This window comes from Lactuca sativa, chromosome 8 (assembly GCF_002870075.4).
Source record: "Lactuca sativa cultivar Salinas chromosome 8, Lsat_Salinas_v11, whole genome shotgun sequence".
NCBI classification, from domain to species: domain Eukaryota; kingdom Viridiplantae; phylum Streptophyta; class Magnoliopsida; order Asterales; family Asteraceae; genus Lactuca; species Lactuca sativa.
The window spans coordinates 89327123-89348077 of NC_056630.2; the positions used below are offsets into that span (position 1 = coordinate 89327123).

Here is a 20955-nt window from a genome sequence, read left to right on the forward strand (position 1 = left end):
TGTCTTTTGGTGTATCCTATTTGGTGTCGATGGTTTTTTGCAAATAATTTTTAGCTAATATTATGTGTCTTGCGTACTCTATAGTTGTTAGGATTATATAATGTTTTGGTTATTAGAGTTTTTAAATGGTGATGATTTATTTGCAACTCTGTTTACTATTAATTTCCATTTTTTGTTACAATAAGTAAAATGAGGATATTTTTTTAGGAGTATAATTTTGTGTTGCATATGAGTTTCGAACAATTATAGGGGGCATTATTATTTTTTTCACCCAAGGCATGAAAAACCAATGGACCGGCCCTGGGTATAGTTTTGGGCCTGGGAACTTGGAATTAGAAGTTTTGGGCCTTTTGGGCCATATTGGGCCACTAAGATTATTTCATTTTGGGCTAAAGACTTCTTAGAATTATGAAAAGGCCCATTTGACGGGTTTGGCTCAATTTAGAAAAATTAGGCCATTAATGGGCCCTTAGATAGCCTTTGATGGGCCATGGGTGCATTGGATTCAATAAGTTAGAATTGGGCCTTAGGAATGGTTTAAGTTATGCCAAGGGGGTAAAATGGTCATTTTACCCTAAGTAGTGTTATAGATTCTGATTGAGTGTTATTGTGATTATGGTAGCCGGGAGTCATCGGAGCAGCTGATAGAGATTACTTCCCATGACTCTCAGCTTTACAAGGTGAGTTACCTTCTAGTAGAAGTGAGTCTAAGGCCACAATGTCGGCCCACTAGTAGAAGCTTGTAGTTAGATGATTATATGTGTGATAATTGTTTGGTATGCCATTATTTGTTATGTCCTATGTGCCAGTATGTTATGATTCTATGTGGTAGTGGTAGAGTGAAATAGTACCCGATATCCGGTTAAAATAGACCGAAGGGGAGGCTAGCACCTAGATATGCTAGGTAATTATCCCGGTTGAAATAGACCAAAGGGGATGCCAACACCCAGATATGCTAGGCAGATATCCGGTTGAGATAGACCGAAGGGGAGGCCGGCACCCAGATATGTCTAGCTTGATATGTTATTGTATGGTATGCGGTATGGTGGGAGAACTCACTAAGCTTTGTGCTTACAGTTTTCAGATTTGGTTTCAGGTACCTCTTCGTTAAAGGGGAAGGAGTTGGCACGGTAGCAGCGCATGACACACACATGATTCCGCATTTTAAGATCTATGGGATTGTACTCTGATATTATTATTATTATTCCACGACATGTTTTGTGATATTTGACTTATGATATTACGGATTGATATGATATGGATGATGTTTTCAATAAACAATTTTATAATCTACTTAATTTAAAATGAAATTTTTGGTCATGATTTTTAGGGTGTTACATTCCAAGGGTTGCGCTGAGAAGGATCTTGTCTTGTCGGCACTAAGGTAGATAGTCCGGATTCACCTTCTTCCTATCCTTGTCGTCTATTTGTTTCTTTGATGGTTCTTGGCTGCCATCGATGAAGGTTTCAAGATGCAGCCCAATTAGGGTTGATTCTACATGTTTGCGCCAAACAGGGAAATTGTTGGAAATGAGTTTACTCGGAAAGTGAGTAATAGCTGTAAGTTGAATGATTTGATTAACCATTGTGGGATTTATTATTATTATTATTATTATTATTATTATTATTATTATTATTATTTTAGTGAGGGGATCGAGAGATGCTCAGAGGAACTTTATTGCTCTGATACCATATAAAGGTATTGAAAGAGATTGAATATTTTGTTATATTACAATTGAAAAGTTATTATGGCTTTATAGCCATATGACATACATGGAATAGAGTTGATTTAGAAGAAATTACAAGGAATAATTGATAGAGATATAACGGCTAGAATATACAAATATAGGCTTTATATTGTATGATCGGTTGCATCCTTAATAGTTATACATACTTAAGTTATAATGGTCAATTCACAAAATTCATTAATTTCATAAGTATTCGCAAGATAAAGGAATATGGTATTCTAATGTTTTACATAAATAAGATTTGTGAATTTTAGTGCAAAATGTGTACAGTTTGCAAGACTTGTCAGAAAAAATTACATCAAAAAGACTAAAAATGGTCCATGTGGTTTGCTCAAAATTATCACTTTGGTCCAAAAAGATTTAGACTGGCACTAGAGATCCAAAGTTTTCATTTTGCTGCTTGTTTGGTCCAATATGTTTTAATTTTTTTTTCAAAATGACGAATTTGCACCTGTTAATATGATTTTCTTTTTTTCTTATTTTTTTTTTCTGATTTTCATATTTAAAAAAAAATTAAAAATAAAATAAATCTTTCTCTCTCTCTCTCATTTATTGTTTCTGATTTTCAGATTAAAAAAATAAAAATAAAAATAAATCTCTCTTTCTCTCTACACATCCCAAGAACACATACTACATCATCTTCTTCAATCTCAGATCTTTAGGTCACACCCTTTCTTGCCCGCATCTTCATATTCTCTCTACAAACTTAATGAAACTAATTTTTCTCAGGATCTTCTCCTTTCTCTCTGTTTTAAGTTGGGTAAAAAAACCCAAATCGGGTTCATCCAGAAACGTAAGGAGAAAAGTACATATCTTCGATTTCCATGAAAAAAGTTGGAAACAGACGAGCAAACCTATTTGGTAAATCTGTTCACCTGATGCTCTGATGTGTGCCTCCACTCTCAAAGAGAAGTGATTTGAAGAGACGAAATCAACCACAATTTGAAGAGCCAGAGAAGTGATTCCCATAAGATTCCTACAAAAATACATAGAGAGAAAGAGATTGTACTCTTCGTTTTTACCTGATTAGGTTTGTTTGGTGTTGTATCGCATCTTCAATTTGAGGATTCCTGAGGAGCCAATGCTCTTCAATTGTTTATTGGCGTTTGGGTACCAACAACAGGAGAGTGGAGGAGGGAATGGAGGCGGTAGAGATGTGAATAGGTTGGGGAAGGAGAAGAACGAAGCAACAAAGGCTCTTGTTGATTGCTGCAGTTAAGGGGCTGCTCCAGCGGCCTCTTGACTGTTCGTATTCTGATCTGGAAGAAAACGCGAAGGGAAAAGGTAAGGCAGATCGGAGATAGAAAAATAATAAGTGGGGGGCATTTGGGTAGCTATGAAGCCGATGAAAAGCACAAGGAAAATGAGAGGGGGTTGTTGCCCTCTTGACAGCTGAAAAACCCCACCAAGGGTGGAGGCTTTCTCGTTTAAAACTGAAGAAGAAGAAGAAGAAGAAGAAGAAGGGAGGCAGTAACAACAAGTATGGGGTGTTTGGGTTGCTTGTCATCGAGAAAGAAGAAGAAAACACGGTTGGAACGAAGGGTAGCAGCCTCCTTTTTGTGCTTGGGTTTTCCAGAGAGAGAGAGAGAGAGAGAGAGAGAGAGAGAGATTTATTTATTTATTTATTTTTAAATCTGAAAATCAGAAAAATAAATAAGAGAGAGAGAGAGAGAGATTTATTTTATGTTTATTTTTATTTTTTATTTTTTATTTTTTATTTTTTATTTTTTATTTTTTAAAATCTGAAAATCTGAAGAAAAAATATAAGAGAAAAAGAAAATCATATTGAAAGCGGCAAATTCGTTATTTTAAAAAAAATCAAAACAGATTTGACCAAACAAGCAACAAAATGAAAACTTTGGACCTCTGATGCTAGTCCAAATTTTTTTGGACCAAAATTGTAATTTTGAACAAACCATCAGGACCATTTATGCAGTTTAGTCTATCAAAAATTTGTGATATCTTTTTCAGGAATCATGAAGTGATTTAGTAAATTCTTTGAAGATGTGATTATGTTCTTATGTATTTAACAACTAATTTATGGTCATATTAATGCATATCTCATATTTATACCACATAATCCTTGACGAGTGGATGAAGAAGAAGCATTAGAAACCCACCAGCAGGTGATATTATCTTGAATGAAATCCAAGAAATTGGCATCATACATCCCTTTCACAAAACACCTTAACCCCACATTTTGTCCTCTCTTTAAATTGGACAAGTTTATAAAGATTCATACCAACCAGCCGGACTATCTTTCCTTTCTTGGGATGCTGCCAACACCATTCATTGTATGATAAGAGCTTTGTTTCATACAATACACAATATGTGGCACAAATAGAAAATATAATTTATTTGGACGTAAATGAGGGGTACCAAATGTGAGAAATGAAGGGCCAACAAAAGCCTACCTCATCGAAACAATATTTATAAGAGAAAATTATGTTTAAACGAATTTTATATTACTCAATTAAAATATTGAGAAGTAACAGAAAATGGTTATTAAAGTTTTCATGATTGTTGTATATTTAATTTAGTGATGACAAATAGATGAATTAAATGGGCCGAGTGAAAGTGTAAAAAGTTTTCGATTACGAAAGATTCTGTAAAAGGAAATTTTCTAAATATTCTTACACCAAAACTTTTATTAACTTATATTTATACAAGTTTTTATGTTATATTATTTTTTTTCGTATATAATATTATTAATAAATGTATTTTATAATTGACATAATTGTTTATTTTACTTTTAATTTATCTATATTTTTACTTTTAATTTATCTATATTTTTACTATTTTTTTTCGTATAAACATAATAAACAACTTGTCAAAATTAATAGTTTGCTTATTCTAATGATATCTAAAGGAAGAAAAACAAATTATAGATTTGTGGTCCAGTTATTTTGTTTCGTAAAGCTGGGGTAGCACATGGCCTCCCCTGAAAGGAATATATATTTATTTTTGTTAAATGATTATTTTGTGAGTTCACTAAAATTGTTATATTTGAATCATTTATATTATTTTATAATATATATATTTTAAGAAAATAACATAACATTACTTAACTTAAAAAGAAAAAATTGTTAATGTCTATCTAAAATGTTTTAAAAATACCATTAAACTAAACAATATTATCAAAAAGTAATAAAATTTAACCTTTATTTTTAAAATATCATTGTGACCTGCAATAGACTTTTTTTTGTTACAGTGGTATTTTAAAAACAAAAATAATATTTTGTTACCTTTTCATATCGTTTTAGTTTAATGGTATTTTTAAAAACTTTACATATTTCATTATCTTTTCATAACCTTTTTTAGCTCATAATTTGATAATCACATTTTTTTTTTCATTTTCCATTTTTTAACACTTATTTATTATCTAAAATGCATTAAATTTATTAATTTTATAATATTGATAATTACACATCAATATATCTCTAGTTTTAAGACAAAATATTATGTTACAAAGTTAATATTTTAATATACAACGTGATCATTAAATAGTGAATGTTGTAATATCAAAAAAAAAGTTATTTGAAAATATATCGATATGTTTTGTTATATTTTAAACAATAAAATAATATATAAAACTACAAATGTTAATTGCGTCTCTCCTTTTGATATATATATATATATATATATATATATATATATATATATATATATATATATATATATATATATATATATATATATATATATATATTTCATTGACAATATGTTTCATGATTAAGGATATTGTGTTGATGATACTCTCTTAAGTACAATACACTAAACAAAAATTCAAACAACTAAGATGACTTCGATATATCTTGATCTTTGATCTAATAGTCATATCACTTATTTTCATGGAATTCCATGAGAATCCATTGCATTTTAATTTGTTATATCAAAAGAATAGATCTAAATAATCCGAGGTGCAACTAGATAAAACAAAGAGAGCTAATTAATATTTTTTTTAGACTTTTTATTGTTTTAAAAATAACCAAACGTATATAATTAATCATTTTTGTATTCTACAATTAGGTATTGATATCGATATATTTTTTCTTGCAAAACAAAACTTTGTTTTCATAGTTTAATAAATACAATTTTTATTAAATTGTTAATGTTGTAACATAATATTTTTTATGAAAAAAGATTGATCTTGATGCATAATTATTAAAATTACAAAATTAATTAATTGTATGTGTTTTTAGATATTAGACAAGTGCTAAAAAATTAAGATTTAAAAAAAATATATATATGATTATGAAATTGGAAAAAGTGTTATTTTATTTGGAACAAAAATAGGAGTGTCAAAACTTTAAAAAAAATGAAAATTTAATTTCAAAATTAAAAAATGTGAAAACTAAATGTCTTTGTGTCATTTTTCTCTCTTAATTTTGATATATCATTATGTCATGTCAACACTGCATAACCAAATTATATCATATCAACATGTCACGTCATTAAAGAGTTGCATGTTAATGTGTAAATGGGTTATACGGTTAAGTGATCAATATTGCAAAAATTAGAAACTTATTGACTAAATTATAATAAAATAAATGTAATATCAAAACTGATTTTTTTTTTTTGAAAATATAATGATTTTGTGTAATTTGTAGTTGGCAAAAAAAGTTTTAGAAAAAGCTTTATGAAACAATTTAAACGTAGAATAATCGATCATTTAAACTATTTTCACAAAATATAAGTGTATTTATATTTGTAAGAAATAATTATCTTTAGAAAACAACCAAAAATTCCGTTTTTTCATAAGAGTATACGGTGTGGGTCGTGTTGCTTCTTGTTGTTGCTAAGTTGGCAGCCCATAACCCCGTTATAACATCAAAACACCGCCCTCTCTTCTTGTTGCATCTTGTTGTGGTGCTTCTTGTTGTCTCCATGACAAGAAGAAACGTGATCACCTATTGGCTGTCAAATTATCTCTCTCTATCTCTCTCCTCTTAACATGGTGTTATAACACCATGAACACCACCCCCTCATCTTGTTACTTCTTGTTATAACATCACTTCAAGTTTCCCATACCATATGCTCTAAATAAAATATGAAAAACCATTGAAAACAAATGTTGTGAATTCGCAATCTTTCCACTGACCGGAGTAAAAAGCATTTTGTAATAAGAGTTTGGACCTTAGAAGATTAATATAGTGATTTTGTAGGATTTTTTAGCTAGGGTTGAACACCATCTATTTGCCTTTAGAATTAAAACTGCTTCAAAACTGTCGATTTTGAAACTGAGATTAATGTGATTGGTTTCGATTGACTTTCTAATATATGGAACTGTTTGGGACCGATCCCAATTCCTATTCTGGCTCTCAATATTTTGGAACCGTTTGTTTTTTGGGTATAGGTATCGAAATTACGAATCCCCCCACTTTTCAATAAAATTATTATATATTTATCTATCCTAATAAATGAAGATCATTTTGTCAAATGTCATCTTCTCATTAAATTTGCCACATGTAATTTTGTAAATTTTTTGATTAAATTTAAATCCACATGTCAATTTGTGGTTTTTTTGAATTAAATCAACTAATATGCCACATAATACTAAATTTATATATGTAAAGTATTAAATATATTTAATGTGATAATAAATGCAAAGAATCTTAAAAAATATATAAGATATATTAAAATACATTTAATATGATAATAAATTTAATGAATATGACAAAACAATCATTGATATTATGGATGATCCTCTTAATAGTGATTCTATTTATTCATTAGTTGAATATATCTATTTATTTTGAAATTTTATTTTAAAAAATTCTTAATATTTAAACTTTGATATATTTTTTTAATCAACCCGTATAATACATGGGTTTCACACCTAGTAAGATAATAGCTAAAAATTAGAAGGAGGCGAAAAAGTAAATAATAATAGCTATAAGATAAAACAAATATATATATATATATATATATATATATATATATATATATATATATATATATATATATATATATATATATATATATATATATATATATATATATTCCTTTTAATATATGTTTGTTTATATTTATTATTCATATAATTAGCATGTTCACCTTTTTTTTAAAGACCTTGAAAAAAAAGTAAAAAAAAAAAATAGAAAAAAAAAAACTTCTGCACATCCTATAAATTATCCTCTGCATCATCACATGCTTTCCTTCTCAAAAAGTCAAAACGGTCTTCCTTTTCCACCACTACCACCGCCACCGCTGCGGCCATTACCACTATCTTACCATTCTCAACTCTTTCCATATTCATATTCAAGAAGAAATTTGGTGTTATTAAAAATGTCCTCCCACGAGAATCAAAAGAAAGGAGTAATGTATGTGTACAAACTAGACACCGGAGGAGGCCACCACCACCCACAAACACCACCACCGTCGATGAACAAGAAAGTTGTTTCCCGGAGTTGGGGACTACTAAAAAGATCCAAAACCTACCGAGAAAAGGAGTTTAATCAACAGCATTATGATAAAGAAGACAAGAAAGAAATGGTTCATCAAGAATCTGCAAGAAAATCTGTTTCAGTGATGGAAGGAGGGAGGAAGTTAATGGAGTCGACTGGGAGGAGATCGGTGGGGAATGCGGCGGAGATGAGTTTGGGAAATGCAGCACCGATGGCGGCGTTAATGCAGATCAGGGTTTTAGTGACGGATATGCCGGCGTTCATGCAAATCCATGCATTCCGATGTGCTAGACAAACGTTTGATAGCTTAGAGAAATTTAGCCCTAAACAAATTGCCCTTAACCTAAAAAAGGTATGTCTAGCTTCCATTAATTTTTCATTACTTCTAATTTTCCTTCATTTTACCTTACATTTTTATTTTTATTTTAATTATATAGAAAACTTCTAGCTTTTTTAGCTTTTACTAAAAAAACTCAAAAAAAAATTTAGTTTGAAAGTAGGGTTTTCTACATTTTGGCTTAAACAAAAAAGTTTTATATCCAAAAGATACTTCAAGCTATATTTAACAAAAAATTCTTTTATATTTTTGCAAATTAATTTAATTAATTTTTTAGATTATGTTTTTAATTTACATTTTACAAAGATGTTCTTCTATGTAAATTAAATATTTTAAAAAATTTCAGCTATTTTTATTGAACACTCTTATACAAATATAAGATGCAGCTTCAAGCTTCAGCTACCAATTAATTTTTCGAATCATTTCTTCTCATTTATTTATTTTTTTGTTACAATGTTGTATATTTAAATATATAATGATATAGTTTATATATGTGCCCTTTTCTGTATAAGTCTTCCCCCAACTTTGTGCAACAAGTACATTTAATATGATTTGGATCTTGTTAACCATTGAGCAAACACCATCAAACTGTCACAATAGTCCCATGTGCTTTAGATTTGTTTTTAGTGACGGGTTATATTATTAATTTTTATATTTTATGGTCCTGTCATTTTTTATTCTTGTCATATCAATAATAAAAAAGACAATTGATACCAAATTCTTAAAAAATCGAATATTATAATAAAATTTAAAATTATCCACCAACTGTTCTTGTGACTGTGATTATAATCAAACTTTGCTTTTGACCACCCATGTGTTTACAAAATTAAGAATATATGATTATGTTTTTTTAAATAGTTTTAGATTCTCCCTTTTAATTTGTTATTTTTTGAAAGGTTAACCATCATAAACAAAAACACATCATAGGTCACTTATTAATAAATAGTTGTTTGTTTAAATAAGTTAAAACTCATGATACATTGATGTTTGACTAATTGACTTTTTATGTTTTTTGTTTTTGTGTGACAGGAATTTGACAAGGTATATGGGCCAGCATGGCATTGTATTGTGGGCTCAAATTTTGGCTCATTTGTGACCCATGCAACGGGTTGTTTTCTCTATTTTTCCATGGAAAAATTGTACATTTTAGTTTTTAAAACAAAAGTTAAGAAAAATGTAAACTAATTTACATGAAAATTTTATTTTTTTTAAAGAAAATTAACCCATGAAACTGAAATATCTACGATGTATTTGTATATCTTTTGGATTTTTTATGTAAATCTTTTTATATTTATTGGTTGATTGTTATGTAATTCTTGATTTGTTGAAATTTATTGTTTGATCGTTAAAAAAAAATTGTTGTGCTCATATACATAACTATGTAACATGTCAAAAAGATAAAAAAGTATAACGATATGTTTATGAATAGAAGTAAAAATATAATGACATAATACACTTGGAATTTTTCCACCTCGTGTCAGGTGAAATTAAAGCGAAATACCTTCACCAAAAATAGATTGTTTCTTTTGAAATAAACGATTTACTTTTTTTAGGTCATCAAAGAAATTAATTATCACAATAAAAGTCTAATGGTTAAGATGTAATATTTCACATAGGAGTCTAATATTCAATTTCTTTCAGAGCCAAAAAATTGTTAATATTATAAATTTACTAATTCAATGAAAAAAACGTAAAAAAAATTATCTATGATTTTATAAATATCCTTGACCCTAATACGTTTCTCTCCTGTATGATTTTGGAAGTAAAAATTGGCTTGTAAAGAAAATTTAGATCAACTTTCATGAAAAGTCTTTGTGTATTATTCAATCGATGAATTACCCCGTTATTTGAGATAATGGTCAATGCCATTGAATAAAAATTACGTTTCATATTTCTTTTATTTAGGTATCTTAAACTTAAATTCTTTTAAAGTAAGTTTAACCATTTAGTTTTCAATTTTGTTTAATGTGTATGAATCATTTTTTTTTTGGTTAGACCACACAGTGTACACCCAAACCGCATTGTGTGGTTGCTAAATATAACCAGTGTCGTTTCAAACATATTTTAGGCTCAAGAAGATGAAGAAAAAAAACTCTTAAAATACATAAATTTCATTAACGTTTTTATAATAACTTAATAATTGAAAGAAAATTATTTATACTAGTTTCTAATATAACATTTTTGATTACAAAAATTCATAGAAAAATATTTGTTTTAACTTTTTGAGTTATTAATGATATCTTCAAGATCGATCTTATTTAACATATCATTAATAAAGTCCATAAAAATTTTGGGCCCCTTTAGAAGATAGGTCATGGACGGTCATCCTATCGCCCACCCTCTGAGATGGCCCTGAATAGAACCAAACTGCACCAGGGAACACTATACTCTCATCTCTCGGTGAGTTTTCTTTCTGAACACGGTACCTCCCCTGGAAATTATTTCTTCTTTTGACTAGCTAATAGTCAATTTTTTAAATTTAATCGGTAACAAAAAAATGTTTTTTTTTTCAAAATTAACGGTCAAAAATATTTCGCGTAGATTGATTTTTGTTTGTTTTTTTAGTTCTTTCGAGACACCCTCCAGCTTGCTTTAATATGAAGGAGGAGATCACAATTTTTTTCCCTAAGTTGTTTTATGTTTGTGTTTATTTTAATTCTTTTTTTTTCTTTTTCAATTATATAATTTTCTATTTTCAAGTAACGAAATATTAGGATTTTTATTTATTTTGTGTTAGTAACTATTTTTTATTTAATTTAAATTATTTGTTAACATTTAATTTCTAAAATTAAAATAATTTTATTGTGAAAATTATTAAAGAAAATAAAATGTAATAATTTCCTGCGTTTTCAAGAGTTAGGGAGAAATAAGGGGAAAATGAGGTGTTATGGCCTTTTAACCAAAATTCGGGTGACGATCTACACTGTAACATCCTAATGTTGAGGTATTTCTGTTTTTAACCCTAAGTATGAGAATTAATTGTATTTTAGCCCTTATGTGTGAGAATTGTTGCAATTTGGCCCATAGTGGCATTTTTGTAATTTTTGGGTGGAGCATGCGTACGTTGGGCGTACGTGTCAGCACCTCAAACCCGAATATTTAGGCTTTGGACCCTATATAAACATCATTACTCACTAAGGCTCACTCCTTCATCAGCCTCCAGCCCTCATTTCGTCTATAGCAAACCCTAATATTGTGTGTGTTCATTTGGAGCTTGAAAGTGTGTGTTTTGGTGTCTTTGAAGCCAATAGAAGATTGAAGAACCATCTTTGAAGATCAAGATCACTTAGATCAAGAAACACCTCACCTTCAAGCTTCATTTTGAGGTACAAAGTTCTGAACTTGATGATCATGTCGATCTTGATATTTTAGAAGTGTATGCTTATTAGCCACGTAATCTTGGTCCATTTGGGTATGAGCTACTCTAGACCAAAAGAGTTGTCCTTTTGGACGTTTTAAGGTAGTTTGAATGATAAAAATGTGATCTTGGACTTTCTTTTCCTTCCATGCAAGTGTTGAAATGTTTTAATGGGATAAGAAGTTAAGGTTTTAGCTTATAGGCCTTGTCTAGCCATGGGAAGTCATAATGGTGGAAACTTTATGACTTAGAGCATTGTTTTAAGCCTATATATGTGTTTGGAAGGAAAAGTCTTAATGGATTAAGCACGTCTAAAAGGGAAAAGTCTGCTATAGAGTACGTTGGGTGTACTATAGAGTACGATGTACGTACTCCCTTAATCGCTTGATATTAGATAACAAGTACGTTGGGTGTAATAGCTGAGTACGTCGGGCATACTCATACTGAGTCGAATCGGTTGTCTTTTTGACTCTTTGACTTTGACCAAGGTTTGAGCAAGTTTGACCTAAGGGTATTTTGGGTATTTTGAGTTGTATTTGAGATTAGTCATTATTTGATGAATAGGTGACTGGGTGAGCTGATATTTGGAGCTGAGTCATGTGCAGCAAAAAAATGTCAGATTGCGAGGTGAGTTCTTCTCCTTGTACCTATGGGTCGAAGGCACCAATGTCGACCCACTGATTAATTTGTGATTAATTAGAATTAATTAAAGGTGCAAGTGGTGAATTGTAATTGTTCAATAATTTAACAAAAGAAACAATTCTAGAATCATCCATAGTATAGACAGTTTTGGCTTGATTCCTTAGGTTTCTGGAAGCCTCATCGATGTAAATAAGAAAAGGATTTGAATCGTGATTAAATATATTATTTAATTAATTCAAATCTGGTTTTGCTTGCAAGTTACCTAATTTCCCTCATATTTCCGTTCATACCTTTACCTACAAGATTAGGAACAATATTTCCCTCATATTTCCGCTTTCATTCTCATTATTGGGTTTCTGGTTATGGGTGTAAGCCATTAGAGGCATCATCCTTTTGGTGCTAGCTTTCCAAGACCAACAAACACAAGGGGTTGAAGTGATTTGTTTACTGCAACAAATCAAAAAGTATGTAACCATTTTGCTATGAATTTCGATTTCTTGTAGGGTTTATTAGTTTTGTTTATTAATAGTATGTTGCGACAATAGAGTTATGAAATAGATTTAATAGATTGCATGTACCCTTAAGATTATAAGGATTATTCTGCATTATTACATGTAAAACCCATCAGGAACATCACCCCTGGTGGTACGGGAATGGCGGCTTGCGGCTTCTCTTCCCCGACGACACTTTGAATATTAAATGAATCCACTACCTTCAATTGCTACATATAAACGTCTATAACTAGTTTTTAATATTTTTAAACCATTCTAAATACCATACTAAACATCTTGTTTTATCACACCACAACCTTTCTCCAACTCTCTCATTCTCTAATTTTATACCTAATGGACCTAAGATGTGTCGAAGATAAAAGTACAACTAGAATTTGAAACACGATTCGCGTTCGTGTTCCCAATATTTCCCAAACTCAATTTTGAAACTAAATTTCCGCAGTCAAAACCATTTTTCTTCATATTCACAATATTTGCAGTACCCGATACAACATTCATACAATGATTTTTGTCTACCCGATCAATAAATTTTTAATCCTTGGGTTCATTGTCGGGTGAAGACGTATAATAAAGATTTTCTTCCATTATCGGTTGGATTAATTTTTTTTTTTTAAAGTTGAATGGAACGGGAAAAAGTTGGAATGAAACTAGAGATTGTTGGAAATGAATTGGAGTGAGTTGGGGGTAGTGATGGTTGATATTTATTTAATTGATTAATTAATAAAAAATATTAAGGTTTTGAAACTCCTAACTCTTAAACTTATATTATTTAATTTGTTAGTTAACTAAAATATTTTTCCTATATAAAGATAACATTTTTATGTTTGGTTATTCACATTTGTTTATGTAATTAGAAAACAAGATATACATAGAATGACTACTTCAATTTCACAAATGAATCAATACCACTAGAGAGGTATGTTGTCTTTAACCGGTGGTAGAAGATCCACATGCCTTTTTTAATTATTTATATTAATGCTTAGTAATATTTATTTTACATTCCTATTCACCTTAATTTTTAGGTACAAATTAAGGAAGAGGATTCTCGGCGCACCAACATGAAGTCAAACATACGTCTTGCAAAATACGTAATTAAAATTAAATATCATATTTACTAATCGACTTATTTAAAAACTATTGATGACATTTATGTATATTGATATATTGTGTATGACTTTATTCTTAATTTCAATGTTTAATATTTGAAAGTTCATATATGAAACCTTGGATGTTTTGGTGTAATATAAATAGTGTAATACAAAGTTTATTAGTTCAATATTGTTTATTAATAGCTCATTTAAAACAATTTATTTCTTATTTTATCCAAAAAAATATTATCTAACATAAGAAAAGTAGATTATATTAATGTTATACAAAAACTTATAATATATATTGGATATTATAAAAGTAAAAGTAAAGTTTATAAGGTATGGACTATATTAGATAGTATCAAAATATAAGTTGATGAATTTTTATGTTATTTGATAATTCGGTTAATGCCCAAAACATGACTAAAAACGTAAATTTCAACATATTTCTATTTTTTCCCATAATTATTTTAACCACTTAAATGCATTTTTGCGCAACGCGCGAGGTTACGCTATATATATATATATATATATATATATATATATATATATATATATATATATATATATATATATATATATATATATATATATATATATAGAGAGAGAGAGAGAGAGAGAGAGAGATTTCAAACGATTTTGGCAACCCACATTTCCTACCATCTAGTTGTACCGTCCGGCCACGTGATGGTGTAACCGACGCTACTAGCTATATCACCTTAAACTCGGCACTCAATCCATCAGATGTTTTGATGAAAAGAAAAGGGATGCAATGACGTTTTATACAGATGAAAATATTGTATTTATTAAGTGTTTAACTCATTTTATGTTAGAAAATGCATTTCTAAGCTTGCATTTTAATACTAGGATGTTTGATGGATAAAAAGGATGATTTACTATGAGGTCCTTAACAAGAGTCGGAGTTTTCCACCTTAGGACATTAACAATGTCCTTCATCGAGTACCCTGTCAGATTAATTTAGTGGATCTTAACGGTTCTTGTAATTTTTTACTCGATTTGGAAGCCAATCACTGTGACATCAGACCAAAACATGTACTCGGTTTTTAAATTTATGACAACTTCTTCAATAACGTGAATATTTTAGCATCAAGTCATTATATGTTTTTCTTTTTCTTCTTCCATACGCTTATCATACATGAGATCCTCAAATACCATTACTGATGGAGACCCAAAACTGTCTGAACCCCTGATCTGCCTGAAAACACTGAACTGCCTGAAACACTGACTGTCCGAAACACTGAACTGCCTGAACACTGAACTGCTTGAACACTGAACTGCCCGAACACTAAACTGCCTGAAACACTGAACTGCCTGAACACTGAACTGCCCGAACACTAAACTGCCTGAAACACTGAACTGCCTGAACACTGAACTGCCTGAAACACTGAACTGCCTGAACACTGAACTGCCTGAAACTATATGCTGCCACATGGATGCTTCCCAACATCTACCGAGACCTACCTGGTCTCAATTTTCCGCCCATCATCTAAAATATTGGGTTCCAGCCCAACCGCGGAGTCAAAGGACTCCCTACTTAGCCGCCTCGCATGACTTCTAGACGAAATCCTTCTATGGATCTAGCTGCTACTAGTTATCCTGACACTGTGGCCCTAACGGCCTTCTGCTCTAACTGATTGGTTCCATGCGTCGAATCCTGACGTCACCAAACCCAAAGCTAAACGCGATTGCTACATCACCAATTGTAGGCTTATGTCATAAATGACCTTAAGCAGTCCACTGCTTCCTTGCTCTCATCTCTATAGTGACGCTTCTATAATCTTATCACTAGCTTAACCAGGTCTCATCCGTCTGGGAAATTCCGAAATCCAATCCGTGGATTTCCATTTCCTCGCTGCTACACCCGAACTGGTGGGTACTACTGTTCTTTCTGCATCCTAACAACGCACTCACACTATCTACCAACCTAGTGAAGGTTGCGGCTACACCCACAAACTCACATCACTCTAGTACTATCTGCTAATCTTGTGAATTCTACGGCTACACCCGCATACTTATAACACTCTGATACTATCTGACTGCTAGTGAATGCTACGGCTACACCCGCAGACTTACAACACTCTAATACTGGATCGAACACGCGCTTGCCCCGCAATCAGCTGAACTTGTGTCCTAACTGGAATCCCAAACCTGATTCCCTATGGCTTTCTAGTAACATCACGGGAACGCGATCGCCTTACTGGCAAACTTTTCCGAACTTCCATCTCACACTATCCTCAAACCATACAACCGCTTGGGTTATCTTCCTTCCCAATAAGGATGCAAAACTTATCCTAGTCTCAAAACTGCTCCTGCTTCTGAATCCTTGGGTGATTCTCCCCCACTTTGATTCAGCTAATGCCCTACAACACACAAAACTGGAAGAATTCCCAATCCTTCTCGCCACCCATGACCAATCTGCTAGAAACCACACTTACCATTGTTAGTGTTTCAACACTAGCTAATCCAAAAGATCACATAACTTCTAAAAATCCGAATAAATCTCCGGTAATAACATGCTAAACCCAGGAAGCTCCGAATCTCAGTTGGAGACCTCGGAATTCTCCTCTGCATCACGGCCTCTATCTTGGCCGGATCGACTAGAATATCCTTCTGATTGACAAGGTGCCCAAGAAATTGCACCCCGCGCAACCAGAACTCACAATTAGAGAACCTTGCAAAAATTCTCTCCCTCCTCAAAATCTCTAGCACCTCCCTCAGGTGCTTCTCGTGCTGCTCCTCAGTCTTGGAATAAACCAATATGACATTGTACTTCCCAATCCCGCAAGTGTTGCACCGAATATGGTCCTGCTGGTCTCTCGAAAGCTAATCTGAAATGTATGGTCTCCTCCCGAAACCCCTCACTATAAGCAACTGATTTGGTTCCCTCTACCAATGTGCTCTAAGTCAATATCCCGCTCTCGAGCTCTAGAAGTCATATCATTCAGGTTCTTGCACCCCGAGATACTCACAATCTCCCTGCTATCCTTCTACAATATGTTCTGATAACTTACCTTCTTCATTTCCTCATCTGCTGCATACTGTGGTACCATATAAGCTCTTTCCCGAGGCTTGGCAGTGATCTCTGCCACAGTCTCAGTCTTCTGGTGGAGATCTAACAACTCTTGCGCCAACTACTGCGCCCCAATCGCCTGGGCACACTCTGCCCAAAATCTGGTCTAAAAGTCATCCCATGAACTAGCATTAACCGCATCACACAGCTCACTACCGACCTTTTCCTATCACTCTCGTGCTCTATCTTTCAGGAGACAGGAAGTAAGTCAGATCTTGTCTCCTTTCGAGACAACGTCTGGTACGAAGAGTGTTGACAACGTCTGTCAACCATCTGCCGCTAACAATGGGGTCCCTAACCCCCATGACAATCTGAAGCCTCAAAAACTGTGAATTCCCGAAACATCAATGTACGGGTCTCTATCATGACTGCTATCTCAGTGCAGAATGCACTCGGCCTCTCATCACAAATCTCCATAATGCCCACCTTGATCACACTGAGAATCACAGGAGTCTGGTCAGTGATACTGCGCAAAATTCTCAAATGAAATAAACTCTCTCATCTGATCATCAATCTGCCCGGCTCCAGAGTCCGAGCCTGATCCCCTGTCGACACCAGAACTACCATCTGGTCTACCAAGTAGCGTCACTATACTCGGCAACTTGCCATCACTAACATCACAATACTCATCCAAAATCGAGGGATCTCACACACTACAAGTTCCCTGGATTCATCTCAGCCTTCCTTGATTCGAGTACGGATCCTCTGCTTCAGTAGTACGGGCCCATACTACCTTCCACATCTATCCGTACTTTCCTCAAGTACTGCCTCGACTCCACCAAGTCACTTGTACTACTACTGATCTCTGTTACTACTTTCCTAGGCTTGCCCTAGGGAACTTCTGACTCCACTCAAACCAGTCCTCAGCTGCCGAAGGCCTCCTTGTAATGCTAATTAGCCATCACCTGAATACCATCACATGTGATGAGGCTCAGATAATCCTTCGAGTAAAAGACTCGTCCCTACAACGGTTGGACTCAAACAAGAGCTGCGTAATAGGGCCAAATCCAACACTCTGAGATTATTCAACCCTGATCACATGTGACGTGTCGTATTCACCTAACGGCTAACTCCCATCACCAAGAGTCCTACAAAGCACAAAGCAAGCAGCATTCGGACACAGGAAACTACTCAAGCAAATTTATTCTCATAACGAGAAACTGTACTAGCATACAATGCTAAGCTCATACTATCAGGCATAACCTAAACAAGCTATCCTACTACTGTCTACTCAATACTAGCATGAAATTCTTATCAAGCTGAAGCACATAAAGCAGGCACATAAGGCATCTTACTAGATCCTTAGTCCTATACTAGCATGTTGTTCTATTGAAACTGAAACTGGAACTGGAACTAAAACTGAAACTGAAACTTGTATGGGTAATTTGGGAGTACTTACTTGAGCTCGGCTGATTGCATGCACCACACCCTTTTCTCTTTTCAAAACTCTTTTCGCTTTTTCTAAAACTCTTTTCTTTATACTTTTTCTAAAATTGTTTTCTTTTCTCAAAATTCTTTTGTAACCATGGTTTTTCTCTTGAAAACTTTATACCACTTCCTTAGTTTGAGTTCAGACACACTCGTGACTGCGCCTGAATCCCTCAAACCAAGGCTCTGATACCAACTTGTAACATCCCAAAAACACAGTCTGAAAATTTTGTTTAATTTAATAATAAAAACCATAGTCGATAAACCTCATATAAAATCATAAGTTATGTATCTCAAAAATATCATACAACTGTTAAGTATATCAGAGTATAAACATCCCAGGCTGAACAAATGGTGTGTGCACTGCAATCTTCCCGAGCTCCTCTTTTGAAAACTGAGTACCTGAAACCAAAACTGAAAACCGTAAGCACAAAGCTTAGTGAGCTCCCCCGAACTACCACATACCATACAATAACATATAAAGCATCTATTGGGCCTTGCCCACTGCATCGGACCGAAGTCCGAAAACTAACCAGGGTCTTGCCCTCTGCATCGGATCGAAGTCCGGAAACTGCACCGAACCGAAGTCCGAAACTAACCAAGGCCTTGCCCTCTGCATCGGACCGAAGTCCGGAACTAACTGCATCGGACCGGAGTCCGGAACTAACCAGGGCCTTGCCCTCTGCATCGGACCGAAGTCCGAAACTAACTGCATCGGACCGAAGTCCGGAACTGATTGGGACCTTGTCCCCTGCATCGGACCGAAGTCCGAAACTGACTGAACATAACATAGCATAAACATATCAACTATCATGAATACATATACTGCATACTGCATCGGAACAGAGTCCGGAACACATAACACAAAACATGCTTGCATCACAAAGACATCAAGCACTATAACTACTACATCGGACTGAGGTCCAGAACTAACTGAACATAGCGTAACGTAATCATAGCATATAATATAAACACATATACTGGATACTGCATCGGACCATAGTCCGGAACACATAACTCATACCATGTTTGTATCACAAAGACACCAAGCATACTGAACTACTGCATCGGACTGATGTTCGGAACTACTGCTAACTATACGGGTCGGCATTGTGGCCGTAGACCCGTTCCTACAAAAAGGAAACTCACCTCACACTGCTGAAGTCCCGTAGACACAATCCCACACTGCTGAAGTCCCATAGACTCCACCCCAGCTGCTGGCTGACAGATTCCCAAACTGTCAACACCAAATAACACCCAATTAATAATTGGGTTCTAACACATAACTAAAAATACATGCTTTGGATAATTACTACATTGCCCCTAGCTTGGCTTACCCAAGCCCAAGGCCCAATCCATAGGCCCAAAGTCAACTAGGGATCAAAGCCCAACATATGGCCCAATTTTCCAAATTGGGCCCAAACCTCTACATGGACATCCCTTAAGGCCCAATTGATCAGTCCAGTCCAACATGTATCATTCTAGGGCCCAATATCATACAACCATCTAGGCCCCAACTATGGCCCAATTTTCCAAATTGGGCCAAATCCTTCATATGGGCCTTACCCTAAAGCCCAACTAATTACTCTAGCCCATTTGATTATTCTCGGATGGCCCAACACAAAGCCCAAGTGAAATCAGGGTTTCACATCAAATGATAACTAGGGTTAAGTGTTTCTTACTTAACCCACTAAGGACTTAACACACTAGGGACTTAATCCATTAAGGACTTAATCCATTAAGTCCATTATTGCTTACATTAATTCCTGCCAATGATTATTATTTAATATTCACTTATTAAATAATTCTCGTGTGTGCTGATAATCTCTCAAATATTAGTATTTTCTCAATTAGCTCATTAAGGAATTAGTCCATTAAGTTCTTTACTCCACTAGATAAATGAGATGGAGTGATTGGGCTTAATATATAATCCCATCTCAATGGCCCAAAAGTGGGTCCAATAAGTCTAAGGCCCAATACTCATAATTAGGGTTTTCCACCCAAACATAGCCCAATAGGCCCAAAACCAATCTCTAAGCCCATTAGGGTTTGCTAGCGGGGCACCACCCACTACCACCTCGGGTAGTGGTGGTCGGCGGCGGCCACCTTACGGTGGTGGTTACTACTATTTTTATTATTAACCAAACTAGTTACAATGCTAAATCTCAATACCCACACACACACACACACTAAACTAATCACACACACAGCCACACCATGGCGGCCGACGGTGGCTCGTGGCGGCAGCAGAATCATGGAAAGGCGGCAGTGGTGGTTTCGCGATGACAGTCGACGACAACCATATGGTTGCTGGCGACAACATCCGATGTACACAACGTCGATT

The 20955-nt window shown here is 33.7% G+C and overlaps 1 protein-coding gene across 1 annotated transcript; it reads left to right on the top strand.

Annotated features, from left to right (window-relative positions):
- The first annotated feature begins 7854 nt into the window (after positions 1 to 7854).
- LOC111887404 (uncharacterized) lies at positions 7855 to 9805 on the top strand. The gene is made up of 2 exons (XM_023883576.3): positions 7855 to 8507; positions 9522 to 9805. The coding sequence occupies exons 1-2, from the start codon at positions 7899 to 7901 to the stop codon at positions 9675 to 9677; spliced, it is 765 nt and encodes a 254-aa protein (XP_023739344.1). The 5' UTR covers positions 7855 to 7898; the 3' UTR covers positions 9678 to 9805.
- Positions 9806 to 20955: the final 11150 nt, after the last annotated feature.

What these genes read in the sequence shown, in the direction of transcription:
- LOC111887404 (XM_023883576.3), top strand. Translation starts at nt 7,899, where the DNA reads ATGCTTTCCTTCTCAAAAAGTCAAAACGGTCTTCCTTTTCCACCACTA. An exon ending in TTGCCCTTAACCTAAAAAAG is followed by an intron (nt 8,508 to 9,521) that starts GTATGTCTAGCT and finishes TTTGTGTGACAG; the next exon opens with GAATTTGACAAGGTATATGG.